This window comes from Drosophila pseudoobscura, chromosome 2, assembly GCF_009870125.1.
Source record: "Drosophila pseudoobscura strain MV-25-SWS-2005 chromosome 2, UCI_Dpse_MV25, whole genome shotgun sequence".
In the NCBI taxonomy this organism is placed as follows: domain Eukaryota; kingdom Metazoa; phylum Arthropoda; class Insecta; order Diptera; family Drosophilidae; genus Drosophila; species Drosophila pseudoobscura.
The window spans coordinates 19,174,345-19,186,972 of NC_046679.1; the positions used below are offsets into that span (position 1 = coordinate 19,174,345).

The 12,628-nt window shown below is 42.6% G+C and overlaps 1 protein-coding gene across 7 annotated transcripts in view; it reads left to right on the forward strand.

Moving 5' to 3' along the window:
- The window catches only part of Snap25 (Synaptosomal-associated protein 25kDa), a 28,446-nt gene that overhangs the window by 11,020 nt on the left and 4,798 nt on the right, over positions 1-12,628 (forward strand). For 2 of the 7 annotated variants that reach the window (XM_033385056.1, XM_033385057.1), the window contains exon 4: positions 3,999-4,047. The exons of the other annotated variants lie outside the window; for them this stretch is intronic. In XM_033385056.1, coding sequence (XP_033240947.1) covers positions 3,999-4,047 — 49 coding nt within the window. The remainder of the gene's footprint in view (positions 1-3,998; positions 4,048-12,628) is intronic. 7 annotated transcript variants of the gene reach the window in all.

Consider the following 12,628-nt stretch of genomic DNA (forward strand, 5'->3'; position numbering starts at 1 on the left):
TCTTCAGCATCATACCAATTCCTTTCTGGGATTCAACAAGATGAAGTCTGTTCGACCTCAGAACCACCATAATAACTGTAAACATCCACCGAGACCTCGGCACTACGCAAGAGGAATTCCGACGTTGCCTTAAAGTACACAACAAGGAGTTCATATGTTTTGACCATCAGACGATCTTCACGACTTTCAAGTGGGTCAAGAGGTTTATTGACGGAATTTTTACCATAGTAGTTTTGTGAAAGGCTTTAATGCGAAACTGGCACCTACTTTTCGTAAAGCCCGCATTAAAAAAAGACTCGATAACAGCTACTACGAGTTGGACGATTTCCAGGGTCGCTTTATTGGTAAATATCATGCAAAAGATATTAAACAAGCACTCCAAGTGTGGATCACGCTTTGGTTAGCAAGACCCCAAAGTTTTGATATGCACTTTTTCGGCCGTGCACTATATTTTTATTAAATATTGCTGTGCCTAGATTCTGTATGACGTAAACCGACCATAGAAAAAACGTGGGTTGCTGTATTTAGTAGTCCCAGCATCGTTCTTTTTCTCCTCGTGGCCGTCATCGTGACCGGTAGTGCAAACATATCCACTTAAAGCCGGCTTCGTACCATTCGAAGGTTAAGCCAAAGTCACAGATCCCTGCCAGTGCAAAGTGTTAGTCGTGGAGAAAATATATATCCCCAATACGTTGATCGCCGTCCGAAAATTGGAAACGAGCGCTCCAGGGTGTTCAGATTTTTCTCAATTAGTGGTACAATTCTGTTGAGGTAATTATCCACCCACCTACAGCGACCCGTTGAAAAATGTTCTGTTCTTTCCGCGTAGGAGTAGCACCACTAGTGTTTACATATTGAAACGCTGGTCTAGAAGTTACGGATTGGTTATTCCCGGAGACCACAATTGGCCACGTGCCCGTACCATCGGTTAAACCACACCGTCTGACATTCGGATGAGGCGGTAGCCGAGGGCATGGACTTGCTCCTCAAGTAAACCCGATCGGTGTGCTCTGCAAGCGCCGCCTGGCCCCGTTCGACCCATGGGGATGATCTGACTGACTCTTCAAATACACCAGTCGCCCCACGAGCAATCCAGTGTGCGAATGTACCTAACCTCACGCCGCAGATGGACCGCGGTCATCGACCCTTGGCATCGGAAGCAGCTGAAGTAACCTGCGCCCGGTACAATCTTGTGCCAGCTGCAGACCTCGAGTTGAAACACGGCCTCCAGCCGGAGCGCATCCACCCCACCTCGGCCTTAGTTTCAGTTTCTATCTTTTTTTTTCGAAATTAGACTCGATATGTGAAACCCTGTGTTTTGATTCCGCTTTCTGTTAAACAACGTTCTTTTGATATGGCAAAAATGTGCAAAAGCCAAGTAAATCCCGTATAAACAAAAAGGGAATTCCTGTCCATGGGCTAAGTCCAACCTGACACAAATGAGTAGTGGATTAATACCGATTATTTTTACAGTTTTTGATTTTGGTTGCCACGCATTCATCTCATCATCTATACAGATACTCATCACATCATCATCAAATCACCTCATCCAACACACAACGAAAGATCTTTCTGCGTAAGAGCCAAAGTTATTAATCGTCTCGTAAGTGACTATCATGAAACAAGTAAACCATATTAAAAACATGAATGTGCGGTAACTATTCGTTGGTCTTCAACCATGATCACGGTTTTATACACGTATTACTCAGGCCTTTAATCGACTTTCCATATACCCGGTTTGTGTCTTGGTTTGTCACTGACCGAGTTAACGTAATGAAGTTTAAAGTTGTCGTGTTCCTATGATGAAGAAGTACCCTTGTTTTGCACCTTTATATACACACTCCTAACCATTTCTATTATAGATTTACGATCATTATACCCCATGTCGCCCCTATGATACTCTTTCCCCCGTAGATGCTGTATAGTAATACCCTTTATAAGTAAGAAAATATCGAATAGCTGGCTTTTATTAGGGATTAGCTTCTCTTAGCTTTAGGTTTTTTAGAAATTTAAATGAACCAAGGATAAATATATTTTATCACCGCAGTCTTTGTTGGAGCGATCCTGTCGATTAACGGTTGGCCTCGCAGGATCATGGTAGGGTGGGATTTCTCGCCAGTGGGCGATACCGCAGCCAACAAAGCGCTGACGGGTGATATTCTTCGTTAATGCTGATCTGTCCCTTTGATCCTCTTTATCCCGTTTCCTAGTATCCTTTCCCAATTCGTACGCGATTTTTATAAATTCTTACCTCTACCCTTTCGTCTCGGGAGTAGTCATGAGGTTTGAAAGCCCTCCAGTGATGCCAGCACCGGGGCGCCCAGGTATCTTCTCCTAGCGTTTTAAGGAAGCCAGGCACATTCTCGGTTCTCTCATTCGCCAGCCCAAGGCCTTCGTTCGATGCCTTGGTGGCTGGGAACCCAAAGATCCGTACTGATTTTGTCATGCCTAGGGTGTCTAGTGCCTCCCTGCTCGCCAAGACTCTTCTGGAACTGACCGCGGACGAGTGAATGGATCTTATCGCCGCTTGGCTGTCATCGTGTGCTCGTTCTTTGATCTGAGCGACCTCTGGTGCTTTCCTGGTGGCTATATCTCTATTCCATGGAGAATCTCGAGAGTTGTCTTTCTCCCAAAGGCAGAAAGGTGCAGCCATGTGAATCCCAAGGATTACAACCCGATAAGCTTTATCTCCTTTCTCCTAAAAACACCGCTATGAGTTATGGAGACTGATGTCAAACAACCAACATTCCTATACCAAAGAGAATTCAGTGGAGACGTCACTACATTCGGTAGTAGCTACCATTGAGAATGCTCTTCATAATAAGAGGTATGCACTGGCAGTATTTGTTAACATCTTACGAATGTAATAACAAATCGCCTGGAGGCGACTAACATACAGTCAGCAAACAACCTGTGGATATAGAACCTCCTAGGTTGTGGACGGCTGCAATCGGAGTGGGGCACCGCTTCCATGGTGAAAAAGTCACACAGACGACCTCATCAACAGATATGAAAGGAAGGCCCCAAAATTAACAGCTTATGCTGATTACAAAAGAATACTTATTACGGGTGTACGTCCATCGACCCTCAGCTCCATAATGGAACGTACTGTACAGACCCTGAGATAAGGCAGTCATATAAGCTACCGGACCGAGGACTTAGACATGCTGAGTATATTGCGGAAAGCCATGGGGTAATAACATCCAGTCCAGTCCTTATGCTTTTATGCTCTCAAAGGAGTCTATCGTTCAGTGGATTCTCTTATTAGTTAACTGATCTGTTGGGGGGTGTTGTTCCTCGGTTGCTAGGTCCTGACATCGGTGCATTCAGGGAAATGCACCTCCATTAGTGCTATTAGGGTTTCTTCACTGCCCTCTGTCCACTGTCCGTCATCTAGCTTTAATTGACTATGTATAGTGGACTGCTTTGAAAGCAGCTTCCAGAGCCTTGCGGCTTAAGGTACTTTCTCGATGCTGGAGCAGAAGATCCTTCTCGAGCTTCGCTGTGCATTGTGTAGTTCCTTCTTCTAGCTCCTAAGTAGGAGTTTGTATTTATCATTAGTGATCTCTTCGTTCGCTGGTTTGGTGATCTTAAAGAATTACCATGTTCCTTTCGATAGAAAGATTCTACTTCACAAAAGTTGACTAAACTGCAGGACGAGGTTACTAGTTACACATTTCTAAAGCTAAAATACACTTTCAGCTCTGAAGTCTGCGGAGCTTAAAGAACACATTTCAAACCTATTCGAATTTTCAGTTTAAAAAGATAAAAATTAAAGAAGATGTATTCAATTTTGTTTGAGCAGCTCTGTTATTTTACCAAATCTCTGTTTAACTAAATAAACAAAAGCAAAATTTACAGAGTCGCAAGATATCTTCGGCATGCCGAATTGAAAAATTGTACTTATGCTCTTAATAAATTAAGAAAAATATAGTGTTTTTGTTTGTTATTTACGGCGTATGCGACTAATTTCAAAATGAACATGTATTTCTATTTAGAGCGCGGAAGTTGGAATGCGAAGCATAGTTATGTTGGATGAGCAAGGAGGTAAGAAATTTCTGGCAAAAGAGTTTTCGGTAGTCTATAAATTATATAGTTTAGAAAGTCAAGTGGCGATCTATAGTAAAAGTATTTAATATTTGTATAAATAATTATGCACACTAGAATTTTCCCATTGATTGCCTTAATTTCAACCAACAAAAAAACATTGAAAGTCAAGACAGAACAAATTACCCTTTCATCTCCGCGCTGTAGATCGTTTTCAATAAATTACATAGCTCGCAAACAACGTTCAACACTTTTTCACTTTGCTGTCTCGTCAATGACGAAACAGAAAAAGACCACGCAGACACTGTCTCTCACTGAGCAGAACACTTCTTGTCTCTTCGCTTGTGTTATGTGTTTCTGGTTTTCGGTTGAGCCGTTTTTACTTTTTTTTCGTGATTATTTATTCATGTTTTCCGCATCTTTTGGTTTATTGTATTGTAATACGAAATGTAATGTAATGTAATGCCAAAATAGGCAAAAAAACATTTTTGTTTTGCTTTTCACGATTCATTTTTATCTCCAATAGGCAAACCACATACAATTCACAAAGGCAATTGATCGTTGCACCACACGTACAAGATGTGTCCGTAAATGAGAGCTTACAGCTTTCTTAGTACATATCTTTAGCTTAAAAGGGTTTCATATTTAGCCTATTCCCTTAGGTAACCATTCATTTCTGGGATGGTCAGAAAGGTTTATCAGTTCTGAAATTTTCGCAACCGGTCCACACTCCATCTGGATTCTCAATATGCACGTTTCTATACAATTATTAGCCGAATGCAACTCTAGAAAGCTATATATGGCAAGAAAAAGTAATTTGCGTTTAGAAATAGTTTAAATCATACAAGACCAAATAAGACAAAAAGAAAACCAAAAGAAATATGAAATTGAGAGATTGGAACCTGTGTTGGTAAGTTCAATATATATATTAGGTTTTTTGTATATTAGTTTTCTAAAGCTGTTTGAAAAACAAACGCATGCGGAAATTGAAAATCTCGTTGTAAACAGTTAGCTCTATAATATTGTGGATTTGTGGGTAGCCCGAAAGAATTCCTTTGAAGTCGATCATGATAGATTCGTTCTATCTATCCAAGATGACAATTTATTCATTTGAACAATGGCTTTCTAAATGTTTGAAAAATGATTTGGCCGTGGTTATAGCAATTTTCCAGAGTATCTGTCGCTTGGTTCGTACTAGTTTCTAGTGCTCCTCATGCGATTTCTGCTGCTCCTTCTGGACCTCCAACTTTTCCCAAGTAATCTCAAAAAAGTTGTTAAGAACGTGTACAAAAAATAATATACATATTAAACTTACCACCATCAGTTTCTGCTCTCTCTAGTTTGTATGTTTTCTAATTTGGTTTGGCTTGTCTTTACCTTGCACGATTTGAAATTTGAAGTACGATTTGAAATATGTCTCAGCTCTAACTCTTTTCTTGCCAATCAAGAATATCCTAGATAGATGGTAGATTAATGAGAAATTTTCGGAACGGAAAAACCTTACTGATCACTCAACAAATGGATGGGACTGTGGGACGTCTGTGGTACTAAGCTATTAAGTGTATGTGTAAGGTCCGTGGTAAAGTCCGTATGTCATGAATTTCGAATTGGTATTCTTCTGAAAATCTGACAATAGAGGTCCGGTTACTCTCGGTTACAGAGGCGGCTGACAGGCTCGCTAAAAGCCCTTCACACTTAGGCTGTTTTCGACCCGTTGTGGTACCGCTTAGGATCATTCCTATTTCAAATTGTGAGATGTGATGTCAGCAGTTATCCCACTTAGATGCCAAAGGTTAACCCAAAGCATTGTATTGTTTTTCTGCTGAGAGATGGACAGGAGCATAACAGGTATTCCACCGTCTCCTCCTTTTTGTCTATACACATACGTCTCTACAAAACTCATTGTAGGGGACGCCTAGCTTGTTTGCCTATTTATGTTTGTCCATGCTTGGTGAGTTATGCAACATCTTGGCCCTAATTGCCACTTATTGTCTGTAAATCGCTTGAAGTGCTCTTTTATGATAAGCTGACAAGTGGCCATTGGCATAAATACTCCGAATTGTTTTGGAGAAAGGAGATTGCAATACCGGATCTGGCCAGCTCGTCTGCTATGCTGTTGCCTTGGTGTCTGGTTGCCTTGTCGCCTTGTGGCCTATATATAAGGGACCTCTATATGGCTGATTAAAAACTGCCGAGCCATCTTATGAAGAGATTTGCGATAGATGCCACTGTGGCCGTTCGATTAAATCGCATTTAGTGATTTAATAAACTGCGATCGAATATAGCTGTCGCTATAGATGTTGAAGTGAGTTGCCGTAACGGTAGCCGCATGAATGCAGTTAAAGTCTGCAGTGATCTGGAAAAATGAAAGAGTGCCTAATTTGCAGCTACTCGGAGCAGATTCCTCCTTTGACCATATTGTCCAGCTTTGATCCATTTGTGAAGATTTTTATGGCCCCATCTGTGTCTGGTGGTCTCGCGCCAGTAGTGGTCTCTGTGAGTGTTCATCCCTCCTCCATCCTTTTGAAATGGTAACTTGCATGGGCATCCTCCCTTTGATCGCAGTATACGATGTTGTTGCTATTTAATTTGTATGAGTGATCTTTGTGCTGTGGTTCCCAGTAGTCGGAGTCTATCAGACTTATTGCTGCTTTTTGTGCGCTCCTTCCCTGCGTGGTCTATCGTGGCGTCCTTCGCTCTATCTTTGATGGGTCCCCATCAGCTCTCGCCGCCGTGTTGTCACCACGGCGAAGGTTGTGAAGCAGACACATTTTTAAGTGCATACGTACGAACTTCACTTTAGCTTTGAACTACAATCAGCTTGTTCTCCTTCGTCGCTAATCCACGGACCCTGTCTCCCACTATCTATGGCACTTGGATTAGGACAATGTCTGCTCCACTCGCGTCCAATTGGGTTATTAAAGCAGCGGATGCTGCTTTACCGTGGTGTAGATTGATTTGTATGAGTCTCAGGGACATCATCAATGTTCCCCACCACTGTAGTCTCGTTTTCCGATTCTTTGGAAATGTTCTCGCGACACATAGCTTTAAAGTGGAGATTCAGCTCTGAATCAGACTGTCACACATGTCGGCTCCAGCTCGCCGTCGGGTGTTTCGATCTTCAAGCTAACGGTCCTGCTGGACTGGGTTGTCGACAGGTTGCACATCGGCCGCTGCGTCTGAATTATACACATTGATGGTGACTGCGCTTAGGCCGAAGCTTAACCCGCCTTTGTCTGTCTCTATCGGGGCCAGTGACATCTTATTCAGCAGGAGCACAAGGCGTCTTTTGTGAGTTCAGCCTTTTTTGTTGAGTATGTACCTTGCACTTCGGCGTAAGTGAACTTTTTGGCTTGGCACTAGTCGGACACTGGCCCGATGATCGATGGCTACTAGTCAAACTAGGGATGGGAAGTTTGTGAGCTAGTTATACGAGGCATAAATAAATAAATAATAAATTAGTTTAATATGCTATTCACACTGACGACCATCCACCATCTAGTTCAGGGATGGTACGAAAGGTTTTGGATTTCCGAAAATTATCCTTTTAGTCTACCATCCATTTTTGATGTTCCTAAACCACACGTTCCTACACAATAGTTAGCCAGTGGTTTTCAAATGCAACCCTAAATAACAATGATGTGCAATAAAAAATAGTTCGCGCCTAGACATATTTCAAATCTTAATTCGAACTTTTAATCGAAATTGACCGCTTGTATTGAAAATCTAACATTGGCATGATGGCGCTGTGGTTTTGCGGGGGTCTCGAAATAATTCCGTTAATATCATCCGCGACAGATCCAACTACGGCTCTAGTATTATTTCTGCAACCAAGGCGCCGCACCAAAGCGCGGATTAAGCTGGAAAATCTCCTGGAGATTGTTCGGAAAGTGCTTGAAGTCCAAAGGAGCACCAGGAAACAAAGCGAGAGGCCTTCTTGTGGACGTTGACATGCAATAACTACATATTTCAAGAAGCAATACAATTACTGCACCGTCTAGTGGACCGCATGCAGGAAAGAAGCAAGAAGAATCGATGGACAGGCTGAATAGTTTAAGCAAGGGTCCACACAGAGCCTCGGCGTAGTACCTGAGTACAGAGCCTGGAACCCCGTCTGGAACGGCAAAAAGATCGGTGTTAAGGCAAATCAGTTGCCTGCCTTTACACATATGTATATATATCTATAAGAGACATGTATGAAATCACGCTCTTAAATTGTAATGTCGTGCGCTCTTATACCATGTTGCGAACGGAGCCAATGCAAGCAGCAGCCGCTCATGAAGAGGGCGCCGCTTTAGAATAAACTCACTTATAATTGAAAGTCGATTGAGTGCACAAGTTTGATCTGTCGGTCTGTCTGATTCCAGTGTCTAATTAAACACTCAGAAATCGAGACTAACGGCAGGCTATTTAGCACAACCAATCGCCAATTGCCTGTTCATTATTTGCCGACGTATTACGAAATGATAGCGAGGATGGGTGTGCGGACATTCTACGCTTACTGTTTACGAAGCAGGAAAACTGTTTAGGGTCCTGAGAAAAACGTATCCTGCATCGAGATAGGTAGTTCTTATAGCATTTTGCATTAAGAACTGAAAAGTTTGACCGAGCTATTACATAGCAAGAGTGAGAAGTAGGAGGACCAACTTCCTGAAATTTTTTATAAAGTCTTGATTTTAAGTTTTTTAGGCTGGATAACTCTTTGGTAAACCAAGGGGCTTTCCAGATCTAATCGGACAAGAAAGCGGGACAGAAGAATACAAAAATGTGCCAAGAGCATTGTAAAAAATGTTTGTGCCTTTTATGACATCAGTGCACAAAGACAAAGCGGACCTATTAAAATCCCTAATTAGGTTATTAAGCTTCGCAAACTCGGCTTTACGAAATCACTAGACACGTTCAGATAGCCTACTCGACCGACCCAATACAGTTGTACCTATAACTAGCGACCCCTCGAAAGTAGGATAGTAGGCGTTTTCAGGTATAGTGAGCGGAAGTGCTCGGGTTAACAACACTAAGGTCGGATCCGATACAAAGCACAGATCAAGCAATCGACCCAAGGAATTTTTCACATGGTTGACTTGAGACAAGGACAGGTCAAGCAAGCCGTCAACAAAGTCATGTCGTGACATGGGCACTAGGTTACTAGACTCGTTTACCAAAGACCAACCAGTTCCTGGCAAGTTGAAGTCACCAAGAACTATCATATGATCCTTATCTGATAGCGAGGAAGAAACAGCAGTTAAAGCGGACAAAAGCTGCTCATAAATAGAGATATCCGAAGAAGGTGGAATATACGACCAAGTAATGAATGTAGCGAAAGCGGGAAAAATCAGTTTTACACACAGGAATTTCAGTTCCGATTCAACATGGACTGTGAAGTGTTCCGACGTGAATATAGGACGAGAAGATGAGGAAGAGGAAGTTGAGGTTGAGGGTGGTACAATGGAATGATTTGTTAGAGTTATGGGGGGGTCTATTCTTCTTCTTAGACTTAAACTCCTTCACCACCAAATGCTCCGGCCAAAATTTTGGCGGAGCAAATGGTGTCAAATTGAGTTCTGGAAATGCTTATCTTAAACGAGGCTATCTCCATGGCATAAGAGAAGTGGAATTTCTCCACCTTTAATCCCACGGCTTTTATTTTGCTTTGAATAAAAGCAATTACATCATTAGATGTGAGGTCAGGGGCCACCCGTGAAATAAAAACTTGTCGTTTTGGTGGGACTCCCACCAGTGGTTTAGTCCCACCAGGCCTAGTGCCTGTGGTGGCAATATCCGGAGGTCCGGAACGTCTATTTGCTGGTGGGATCGAGATAGACGGGACAACTAGCGAACTTGCGGACACCACGGACACGGACGCTGCAGACGTACTTGGCTGCACATTCTCTGCGATGAATTCGGCTACCGAATCTGCATCGCCAGCAGCTGCCGTTGCCCTTGGAGTGGCAAACGAGATCAATTGCTGCACAATTGGAGTAGTCGGAGTCAGTTTTTCGGCGGCGCACGGCTGAGTGACGGTTGGCACTTGCAGATCCCGCGGAGTGACCTTTTTACTTCATGGCTAGAAGCCGATCGTACTGCTTTTTAAAGCCAACGGTCAGCTCCTAAAAGCCTTTCCGCGTCTGCCTCATAAAAGCCACCATGTCATTCTCCACCGCACGACATGTCTCGCAACTGTAATGCAACCCATTACGTTTGGCTATAGCATCACTCATCAGAAAATCCAGCGCATTTTGCGTGCACTACGCTGTCGCAGAGCCAGCAGGGGAGTTTTTTTGGCGCAGACCACAGCGTATTCCTTTTTTATTATTTATTTATTTACTAAAGAAAATTTGCAAAATTTTCCCTTTTTCTTCTCTTTTGACCCTATCTCCTGTCTAATCTTAACTTTACCTCTGTCCATGGTTTAGGTGGCATTTTGCTCTGCTGGAATGAACTACTCTAAGCACTTATTTTGAACTCCTTTCTGCTGTCGTCGGATTTCCTTCATGAGCTGCTCGACGCAGAATGCCGTATGGCAACAGAATTGTTTTCTGTGGCCGTCCAGTATTTTTCCATTCTACATACATACATATGAGTGTAGTGTCAATTTTATGCTTAAAGATATCTCAAGATATCATGACTCAACAGGTATTTTAATACGAATATAAGATAACATTAACGGTTTATGCAATGAATATTTCGATATTCAAAGTAGAAGGAACAACGGTATATAGTTTATAATGAATATAATGGGAATCGTGAGCTATCTATGTACTTTACACTACGTCAAGTTGTGCATAAAAATCACACCAAGCGTTTTTCTACTAAGGATGGTGCATTTATTAATAGCAGTCGACTAGACTAAGATGGCAATCTCACACATGTACCCCTTTTAAGGCCTCGCAGAGCAAAAAGTACAATGTTTTTCTATATTTTTTACTGACTGCATTGTACACAGAAGCCGGATGAACTAGCGAGGTATAGAGAGTCTTTTTTATATAGACGTCGTCAAGTTCCTTTGTCGACCTTTTTAAAAAAAACTTAAGCACGCCCATGGCCTTATTTACCATGGTGGGAATATGTTCAGAAAACTTTAGCTTGGTGTCTTATTTAACATCAAGATCCACATGGGTAATTCTTTTAAGAGAGCCACCAAGTAGGGTATAAGGAGCCAACAAGTGGATAGAACGACGAAATGTTCATTACTTTGCACTTCTAGGCTTAATGTATAACAAATTTTCACAACACCACGACTGAACGTTATCGAGATCGGATTGCAGGTGAGGGTGAAATTAAATGTCCTTATAACGGACCTAACATCATGCATCTTAGCATCATCCGCATACATAAGTACTCGAGGGTATGTTAATACCGAAGGCAAGTCATTAAGAAAGAGTATGAAGAGTAGATTGGATTTTGTCCTATCTCTCTAACCGTACTCAACGTGTTTTGTTTTCTAACGTGTTGTCAAATACTGTCAATGTTACTTCAGGTGTGTCACAGGGTAGTCATCTGGTCCCGCTTCTGTTTATTTTATTTGTGAATGACCTTCCTCGAGTTATAACATACTACACTAGTGTATGCTGATGATGTTAAAATCTGTCTGTCATACTCTGATTGGTGTTTGCACACACGCCTTCAACTGGATCTAAGTGAACTACTATTGTGGTGTTCAACTAATCTTCTTTTTCTGAACCTTTCCAAATGCAAACTTATGACATTTTACCGTCGAGTTCAAATGACCTCGGAGTCCTTTTTGATCATAAGATGTGTTTTAACAGCCATATAGCTGCAACTGTAAATAAAGCGTTGATCCATGGAGTTTGACGACCCGTATGTTGCGAAACAACTGTATATCTCGTTAGTACGTTATCTCGTATTGGAGTATTGTTCTTGTGTGTGGAGCTGGGACTCTGGTAGAATCTTGCCACCCTACCGGTCTAGGATAAATCTTGTTGACCTGCCGCCGTTGCACCATCGCAGAATATGCAATGGCGTAATGTTCGTGAACATTTGGGATTGTTGACTCCCAAACTCTCTTGGGTCAGATTGACTTGGTCGTCCCATCTAGACCTACCCGTTCTTTTAGGCCTATCCGTTTACCCATATGTAGGTATAATTATGCCGAACATGAACCCTTTAGGGTTTTAAGCCATAATTATAACTCCCCCTACCACGTAATCGCGGGTATAGCCCTGGAATAGCTGGCGGAGGAGCGGTCCACCTGCTACCAGGAAACTCATGGCAGAGGTATGGACGCGGCTTGCGCATGGTATGGAAGAGCCTCAGACAGTAACAACAGCGCTAGGACATGGCCCCTAAAGGGCGATGGACTCACCAGCTCATCCCAGTCATCGACGCGCGTGTTAATAAGAAGCATGGACAGGTCAACTTTTACCTGACTCAGCTCTTTAGTGGCCAAGGCTGCTTCCGAAGTTACCATCACCGCTTGGGGTACGAAGACGCCGCAGAGGGCTCTTGGTGCGAACACAACGTGGAGGAGGATGCCGAGAATATCATATTTTCGTGTGGCAGCTTCTCAGCGCAGTGTCATCGGCTGAAAGAGCCTGATGTAAAACCTGGTGCCGTACATGGT